The sequence below is a fragment of the Aspergillus luchuensis genome, chromosome 5, assembly GCF_016861625.1.
Source record: "Aspergillus luchuensis IFO 4308 DNA, chromosome 5, nearly complete sequence".
NCBI lineage: Eukaryota > Fungi > Ascomycota > Eurotiomycetes > Eurotiales > Aspergillaceae > Aspergillus > Aspergillus luchuensis.
In genome coordinates this window covers 2,332,375-2,341,411 of record NC_054853.1, presented here as the reverse complement: position 1 = coordinate 2,341,411, position 9,037 = coordinate 2,332,375, and the positions used below count along the sequence as shown (strand labels likewise).

The 9,037-nt window shown below is 49.9% G+C and overlaps 4 protein-coding genes across 4 annotated transcripts; 2 read left to right on the top strand and 2 right to left on the bottom strand.

Annotated features, from left to right (window-relative positions):
- Positions 1 to 616: 616 nt before the first annotated feature.
- Positions 617 to 1,654, top strand: AKAW2_50769A (shikimate dehydrogenase family protein; the record flags this gene model as incomplete). The annotated part of the gene is made up of 1 exon (XM_041690624.1): positions 617 to 1,654. The coding sequence occupies one exon, from the start codon at positions 617 to 619 to the stop codon at positions 1,652 to 1,654; it is 1,038 nt and encodes a 345-aa protein (XP_041544190.1).
- A 322-nt stretch (positions 1,655 to 1,976) lies between these two features.
- AKAW2_50768S (inositol monophosphatase family protein) lies at positions 1,977 to 3,290 on the bottom strand (the record flags this gene model as incomplete). The annotated part of the gene is made up of 6 exons (XM_041690622.1): positions 1,977 to 2,085; positions 2,141 to 2,272; positions 2,343 to 2,781; positions 2,848 to 2,936; positions 2,993 to 3,044; positions 3,110 to 3,290. 6 exons carry the CDS (start codon positions 3,288 to 3,290, stop codon positions 1,977 to 1,979), a joined length of 1,002 nt encoding a protein of 333 aa, XP_041544189.1.
- Positions 3,291 to 5,349: 2,059 nt separating this feature from the next.
- Positions 5,350 to 5,936, top strand: AKAW2_50767A (uncharacterized protein; the record flags this gene model as incomplete). The annotated part of the gene is made up of 3 exons (XM_041690621.1): positions 5,350 to 5,553; positions 5,615 to 5,699; positions 5,794 to 5,936. 3 exons carry the CDS (start codon positions 5,350 to 5,352, stop codon positions 5,934 to 5,936), a joined length of 432 nt encoding a protein of 143 aa, XP_041544188.1.
- An 807-nt stretch (positions 5,937 to 6,743) lies between these two features.
- Positions 6,744 to 8,081, bottom strand: AKAW2_50766S (uncharacterized protein; the record flags this gene model as incomplete). Its single annotated transcript, XM_041690620.1, has 4 exons — positions 6,744 to 7,102; positions 7,191 to 7,515; positions 7,592 to 7,789; positions 7,866 to 8,081. The coding sequence occupies 4 exons, from the start codon at positions 8,079 to 8,081 to the stop codon at positions 6,744 to 6,746; spliced, it is 1,098 nt and encodes a 365-aa protein (XP_041544187.1).
- Positions 8,082 to 9,037: the final 956 nt, after the last annotated feature.

Sequence of the window (9,037 nt, the reverse complement as noted above, 5' to 3'; positions counted from 1 at the left end):
CTCTCAGCAACCAATCCTTGCTCATGCTTGCCGTCGACGTTAACGTTGCGCTTGCGCATGGTCGTGAACTCAAATTCCGTAATAGAAGCAGTATGAATGGGCGAAGTCAGCAGTCAAACCCCGGGATATTGAACCAAAAAGTCCAAGCGTTACGATTGCGGGGTGTTGAGTTTTCCAACCAGGGGCACACAATTGCAATTGTTCCGCAGCATCGGAGCATTCTCAGCAGTAGTACGGAGTGGACTTAGCCGATCAGCACCTCATTGGTGATGGGTTCAATGTCATGCGCGTGATTTTGAGTTCGGGGAGATTCCGGGGGAGATTGAACTACGAGATTTAGTAGGCTGGGGAAAGGACTTGGCCGGCGGAAGTTCAGCGCGGGAAAGGGTTCACCCTGCCGCATCCATCCTTCGTCGAACGTTTCTCCGCCATCGGTGGCTCGCGGGGCCCTTAAAACATTCCCTTGAATTTCCCACTTCTCGCTCTCTCTCTCTTTCCCCATCTTAATTTCCCCTCCTCCTCCCTCCCTCCAATTCTTCCTCTCCGAAATTAAAAAAGACAATTCATTGCGATCCTCCACAAATCGCTAACTAACTAAACTACAAACCCGCCCAACATGGCATCCTCCAACAACACCCAACCTGAAGAACCCATCACCATCCCCCAGGACCGCGATGGCGTCGCCTACCTCTACGGCCACCCCCTCCTTAACTCGCTCTCTCCTCCTCTCCATGCCGCCATCTACAACCACCTCGGACTGAACTGGATTCAGATCCCCCTCTCCAGCGTCTGCGGCACTTCCGCTACCTACCCTCCCCCGTATACACGCTCCCCGCCCATCGACACCTTCCTGTCCTCCATCCGCGCCAACCCTAAATTCGTCGGCTCCTCCGTCACCATGCCCTGGAAGGTCTCCATCATGCCGCACCTGGACGATCTCACCGAAGACGCCCGCCAGGCTGGCGCCTGCAACACCATCTTCCTGCGCGACAATGCCGACGGCTCCCGCTCCTACGTCGGCACCAACACCGACTGCATCGGTATTCGCGAAGCCCTCATCCAGAACACCGCTAACGCGGCCGAGCGGTTCGCTGGCAAGCCTGCCCTCGTTGTCGGTGGTGGTGGTACCGCTCGCTCCGCCATCTATGTCATGCGCAAGTGGCTCGGCGCCAGCAAGATCTACATTGTGAACCGTGATGCTAGTGAGGTTCAGGCCATCATGGAGGAGGATCAGCAGCGCAATCCGTCCGCGGACAAGGCGCCCTTGATTCACGTTACAGACCCCGAGGTTGCGAAGACCCTGGAGACCCCCGCTGCTATTGTCTCGGGTATCCCCAACTACCCGCCTAAGACCGAGGAGGAGATTCGTGCCCGGAATGTCCTGACGGCGTTGTTGGGCGCTAAGGAGGATGGCAAGCCCAAGGGCGTTATCCTGGAGATGTGCTACCACCCTGTTATCTGGACTGAAATTGCCGAGTTGGCTGATGCCGCCGGGTGGAAGGTTATCGTTGGCTCGGAGGCGCTGCTCTGGCAGGGTCTGGAGCAGGCCAAGCTTTGGACTGGAAAGGATGTGGTGGCTGTTCCTGGCTTGTTGGCTATGGTTAAGGATGTTGTGGCTAAGAATTTGGCTGAGAGGCAGAAGGCTACTCTGTAAAGCTTTCTTCCTTTCGCCTCCTTCTTTATTATCCCTTCAACATCCGACATGTTTCATGATGATTCATTCCTGTATAGACTCTCGCATACCCGGTGCATTGCTTGTTATGGAAGACCAAAAATAACGGAACGGGGCTCAGTGAAGAGAGCCCGATGATAGATATGACGTGTGTTTGATTAGGTACATACGCGGATCTGGCTGCTGTATATAGTGCAATATGATGTCTTCTTCCCTTTCCTTCTCGTCGCTTCTGTCCTGTATAGTAACTATTATGGATATTCTATCAGTAGCATATAACGGTGTATATCTATAGCCGAGGTGCTCACGCGCCCGGCCGGGTATATTCCAGCTGTCGCACGCGCTTCCATACTTCGCGCACAGTGCGCTCCTGCGTCTGGCGTCCGGTCTCCGTCGCCGACGGACCAGCCGGTCTATTACAGTTAGATGCCGTGCTAAGCCACAAGGCAGAAAAGGAGTGTCACATACCTAATGGCAAGGTAGAGTCGGCTGCCGAGTCGAACATCTTCAATGGGCGCGGTGTCCGGGTCCTCCGGGGGATTGGCGGTTGTGACCAGGCCGCCTGCCTCCAAGAGAATGGCGATACCCGCTGCGACGTCCCTACCCACCACACTTGGATTAGCCAGACAGAACTCTGGGGGATGAAAAGATCCATGGCAAAAGAACGTACCACTCCCAACAACCACCTTCCCACCAGATATCAAATGACCCCATAGCCGTATACGCCAAATCTAACGTAGCGCTTCCCAGACTCCTCACTCCGTGCACCATACCTCCCTTGCCACCGCGACTACCCACTTCTGCTGCTAGGTTCACAAAACTCTCAATCTTGCGATGCAGGTTCCCGTCGGGGATGTCGCGACGGTCCTTGCCCCATTCGCAGGATAGAATGCACTTGCTGGGAGCATTGGGCGGCATGGGTGGAATGGTCGGATTGCGGATGAGCGGGAGACGGCGCTTCTCGTTTAACCACGCGCCGCGGTTCAGACAGGATGAGAAAAGCTGATCCTGGAAAGGAGCGTAGATCACGCCGATGATGGGACGGTGGTTGACGATGAAGCCTATGGAGACGCAGAACATGGGGAAAATATGTGTGAAGTTGACGGTTCCTGCTCAGGTGAGGGGAGTTATTTCATGTCATGATGGCAGGGAGGGGGTATGGCTATGGCTATTACCATCTAGGGGATCAATGCACCATGTTGGGTGCTCGTCGATCAGGTAGTCGCGCGACTGTCCTTTGGCGTAGGACTCTTCGCCGAGAAACCTGAATAAGTCAGCTGGGGGAATGCTCTTGAATTGGGGAATGACTCAGCGACATACTTATGTGTGGGGTATTTGGATTGAATTGCTTTCTTAATGAATACTTCTACTTCTGTGCAGGGCAGTCCATTGGTGAGATGCGAGTCGATAGCAGGTTGAGGACGGGCTAGAGCATACCTTCATCGGTTTGGGTGACAATGTCGACGGCGCTGTCCTTTTCCTCAGCTTCCTGCGTGGCTCCGCCGCCGATGCGCTTCTCAACACTTTCCATCAGAAGTTGGCCGGCCTTCCGGCCCAGATCGACCGCAAAGGCGTAGATCTGGTCCAGCTGCTCTTGACTCAGCTCCGCGGCAGCCATTTTTATGGCGGGGTTTGCGATCTTGGGGAGGCGGGGATGGTGTGTTGGTCTGCTCGATAAAGGGAGCAGGGGAGCCACAGAGAAGTATAGGTAGAAGCAGGGAGTGGAAGAAAGGAAGAGAGGAAGAGGAAGAGGGGAGAAGTGTAAGAGTCAGACACACACAGAGAGAGAGTCATGGAGTCTCTCACCGGAGACGCCGCCGATAACCGCCCGGCCCTTATCGGTGGGGCTGCCCCTCAAACTTTGGATTGTTCTGAACTACTATTTCAGGGCATAGGAGATACATACTGAGCCAAGACACCTTGCCCGATATCTTCAACAGCTTCTAAGTAGGGCTCGTACTTCTCGTATTAAGCTCCGGCAAAAGTTAACGGAGGAACATGACTTCGCGAATAATACTGCTAGGAAGTGTGTTTACCAGGCGAGGCCGTAAAATCAAGAACTAGAACTTCTATCTATCGCACATGATTCTGTCAAAATACTTCCTTTTGTTATGACACTCAGGAGACCATGAACAATTGGCAGAAATAGGCTTGATATGAAGAGCCAAGTTCTCGCAGGATGTGTGAATGCAATCATGCAAATCTGTAAACAGGTTTGCCATGAAATACATTAACAGTCTTCAGTTGTTCAAACAGAAGCCAGCAGACAAACAGATCATTGAGAGAACAAGAATCTGCAGATATGTAAGAGAGTGCTTCCTTCACGGCTGGTAAGGGTTACTGATTGCTGTGAGGAGCAGCCGAGGCTGCTGCAAACGGCTAAAATGGATGATGCGGAGAGAATAGCCAATTCTGGTTGTTCATGAACCACACCTCCCAGGTGCTAACTCTGCCTATTAAGACCAGTAGACTTTTTGCGGCTGATTACCCGCAACTGGTTACACGATGCTGCTATATCATTAACTGAAGACCTCACCTTCTTGGTTTGACGGTTGGCGACGGATACTTGGCGGCTAAGTGATCTTCCCGCTCCGCTCTTCTACCCCGGATGTCAGGGAAAAGACCCCCAGAAGTCGGCCTTTGGCACCACAATGCCACCAATCAGCCTCTACCGTAAAGATATAGGATCTAGAATACCTCTCTCGAGTGTTTTCTGAGAATTGCTGGGTGCATCTAGTATCAATGGCGGTGGGACGACCCGTGGGATCCGTTGAGGGTGGGTCTTGTGGGAGAGGCTGAGCAACGCACGGAGTTCATCCTAATTAGACTCAAAGTACGCTCCGTACATACGGCGCACATAGTAGGTAGATGAGAGGAAAGTCGCTAGCTATTTTCGCCCCAGCCTTGCTGCTACCCACTAGTAATGTGTATCTCATCCTACATGGTAGAAAGGTTGTCCGAGCTTCTCTTTCTCAGCTGGCACCGTAAATTTTGTATATATTTTCGTTCGCTACTAGTGTTACAACTGTAAAACAAGCTTACAGCATGGACGTTGCACGCTCGGAGTAGACAAGACTGAAGACTATGCGTCTCGAGAGGTGATTCTTGCTCAGGGTTTACAAGGTCCGTCGGCTGCTTTTGGATCAGCCTTGTCACCACAATCCCTGTCCGCTTGACTTAGTCGCCGCCCCTTCAGTGCAACAGTACTTCGGTTCCAAATAAAATAACGCAGTACTTGGTGCTAGGCTTCCACATTCGGGGGCCAAATTACCAGTAGTCAACGGATTACACTGGCTTCATGCCCTATACTGGAGGAAACGTGCTGGCCCCCAAGTCCTGCTCATACTCGATGTGCACCTTTAATGCCCTAAAAAGTAGTCGGCGCAATTTTATACCCCGGTAGTTTTTGAAACCGCCCCAGTACTACTGTCCTAGAACTACAATATGAGCTGTCTTGCTAAATTTATATAGGAGATCAGTATAATTATATATACTCCGGTCATGCCCTCCTCAATGCTACCATCACTAGGCAATCATTCATTCAGAATCTCCTCGTTTGTCCGCTATTGCTTTCATTACTCTCACTCTCCTTCAATACTGCACAAGTCCATTCATTACTCTCTATCATTGCAAATATCAATCGTTACTTTGTCATTATCAACACATCCATTGTCAAAATGTGGTCCAGACAGATCACTGTGCAAAAGGTCTTTGTTCTAGCTTCTTTGCTCTTGGCATCTGGGGTCTCAGCAGCTGCTATCCCCGCGAGCCTTCCTGACTCGGCATCAGTCTCTGTGGCACCAACCAACACGCAAGTTCCTACCGGTCAAGGGGATGTCAGTCCAGCCTCACTCCCTTATGAAGGCGTCCCAGACTGTCAGGTGAGTGCTAATGACCCCCGTTAACTTCGGTCTTGCTAAAATCTAACCCAATCATCTCCAGTCTTGCCGTGAAGGCGAAGACAATGAACAGACTACCGACGAATCCACAACGCAGGTGAAACGAGAGAGCCAGCATATCGCAGCAAGTATGTGCTATTTTAATCATTGCTCCCTGCCTCTCTAACTATATTCTGGGTTTGCGCTGCTCCGAAGCTAACAAAAGCTGAAAACCTTCTTCAGGGACCGAGACCAAACAGCTAACACCCGAGGAGAAAAAGGCCGAGGAGGAAGGAGTTAAGAAATTAAAAGAGGAGGCTTTCGAAAAGTGTCATGGGTCCGCGGGCTGCGAGGCATTTTATATCTTACTGCATGCAATGCAGTAGCTCCGCTGGCAGAGCTGGGTACAATTGGCGCAAGGCTAAGTTGGAGGTGGTGAAAAAGATCAAGTTGAGCTGGACATAGTACTTGCTAGTACTTGGAGGACATTTGTACTTATTATGCTCTATTGATAACGGATGGGCGAAGATGAAAACTGTCTTTATTTATTTATTATATTTTATTTAATTATATTTTAGTCTTTCTTTTCATTTTCTCGATCACTAGCGCAGACATCACAGTGTAGTGGGAATGACCCATAATAATCAAACATGATACTGAGCAAAGTATGGCCTAATATAATTTATTTACCAGCAAATAGACCAGTTTCACCAACAGGAAATAAATAGATAACATTGGACATGTGTGGTTGAGTGTGTGGCATTCCTTGGCCCCCATTCAAAACCCTTGTATATAAATAAGCACTACTAAGCGCTAAAATCTAAGATTGTTCATGCTCCGTCTTTCACCTGGCCAACCTTGGCGTGGCCCCCACGTACTACTAGGAATTACTGGTTAGCAATCGGCCTCAATGTCAATCAACCTGGGCAGCAACGCTCTCCCTCACTCAATTGATCCAGTATTGCGATGGAATAACACCGGCTAGTAACGGATTGACCATTCTGCATCATGTCCGACAAAGGACTAGTCCACGGCTACATATATTGAATGCTGGAAAGGTTGTGAATCTGGAAGTAATTTCAAAACAACTCGACATTTAGATACCTCTGGCTATCACATTCGAAAACATGACAGAACACCTCTTGACATAATATAACCAGCAGAAACCCCGGCCCAAACCCCAAACTCTCCAATCAAGCCTTGATCTCGGCATACAGTTTAAGCACAAAATCCCGACAGTTGTTAAAAAGGGTGTTATAACCCTTCTTATTCATCTTGGCGGCAATCTGTTCCCCATATCTCTCGACCTCCGTGTTGTCCACGCCTGACCTGATCTTACCGAGCACCTCCATTTTAGTCTCGCTCCATTCATACCAGCTGCTGGCACCGCGGTCCGTGAACACAATCTTCTTGCCATCGAGCTGAATGTCCCAGCATCCCGATTCAAACTTGAGATAGGTGACGCCACCTTCTTTTCGCTCGGTCACGTAGCCTGCAGCTATCAAGTAATGGTCGGGAGCCTTCTTGCCGGCGATTCGAGCTCGTTCACTCCCTAAAGAGATTGTTCAATCAGAATTACTGCACAATGCACCTGGGATGATAGGATGGCAAGTTGGGGACGGAGAATTGTTGGTACATACTGATTTTGATGGCATAGCCCTGGCCAACTTCTGGTGTTTTCCCGAGGGCTTCCTTAAGCTTCTTGTATTTGGCATCCCCGGTGACTTTGGCAGCCCGTTTCACCTCGGTCGACGGTTGGCGTGTAGTCTTGGATGGAGCAACATCATCATCTGAAGGTCCGCTCAGGGTGTCCTCCTCTTGAAGGTCGGAGTTAATGTCATTCGCATCAATGTCATCTCGCTCAGTTAGGGAAGGGTCCTCGTCGACGGATCTGGGAGCAGCATTCGGCTGCCCGGAAGCAATAATTTCCCAGATGCTCTTCGGGTTACCGTCTTTATCGCAGGTCTGGGATTGGACCTGTCAGAACTAAACAGCGACAAAAAGAGAACAAGAAGAGAAAAGGAAGAGCATTGGTACTCACCGGACAGGTCACACCTACTTCTGGGTCGGAGGTTGGGCTTCCATCCGCTCCAGTTAGAGTTTCCCAGATGTACTTCGGGGTACCGTCGTCTCGCTCAGTCAGGGAAGGGTCCTCGTCGACGGATCTGGGAGCAGCATTCGGCTGCCCGGAAGCAATAATTTCCCAGATGCTCTTCGGGTTACCGTCTTTATCGCAGGTCTGGGATTGGATGTGTCAGAACTAAACAGCGACAAAAAGAAAATAAGAAGAGAAAAGGAAGAGCATTGGTACTCACCGGACAGGTCACACCTACTTCTGGGTCGGAGGTTAGGCTTTCATCCGCTCCAGTTGTAGGGACGTGTGTGTTTATCGGAACACCAGCGACAAATGAGGGTGTCGTCAAGTCCGAGTTGATTTCGCGTGGCGGGATAGCAGCTGCTAAGGCACCGGGCGTTAGGAGCAAAGAAGCCAAAGCGAAGGCCTTCTGATTGGTGGTGAGGTTGAACCACATTTTGTCATGAAATATACCAACGGAAACGATATAAAAAGATTATGAATAATAACAGTGAAGCAAAAGAACGAGTGGCCTAGAGAATGAGCGTGAGGAGGGCAATGGTTGATAGTAAATGAGTGTTATACAGTAGAATGAACGGATGGATGAACAACGAAGAGGAACAGACAAAGTGGAATTTATATAGATTTGCTGCTCTTCTATGTATCGGGGCACTGCATTGAAAGGATTGGGGCGATTTCGATAGCTACCAGAGTAGTATTGCGCTGCATTGGACCCAGTGACCTATTGAACGAATACCAGGGGCTGTAAAGTCATATTCTCGGCTTAGGGCGGGTCAGATCAACTAGCATTCTATACCTGGACCCTGAACCAACAGAATTAATCTAGATTGAAGAGCCCTACAGGCGTCTAGGACGGTGAGGTCCCTTCGAGTATTGGGGGCGGGCAGCTTCAGGGTCCACTTTGCTTCCGAGTTATCACCGGTTCGATCGTTAAAGCTTTTGGTGTCATGAATTACTATAATTCTTGGAGATAACAGGAATTGAAGTGGTCAATTAGTCCGTTGACCGTGGCTAGGAGTACATGTAGACTATTATCATTTCAATGCAGAACCGAGTCACTATAGACTTCAATAAATGATTCTAGATAACAGACATGTTACAGGGTCACGGGGCTTTCCCTTTGTTGTATAGGGATTAAGGATGATCCGCAGGATTCCGATGAATTTTGGCCCCTATTAGGATCGCCTAGCACCTCAAAATACTGCGTTGACCATTTATTCAATATGAGGGCATCTCACAACCGTTACTTGGCAGGGGTGCACAGCCCAGTGGTTCTGTGATCCTTCCAAGGTGACGTGAGTAAAATCTTGTGGTAAGCTGCTTGATGGCCTGTCAATCATCGAAGCATGTGAATGAGAAGCTCCGACAAGTCGGTTTAAGTCGAATTAAGAG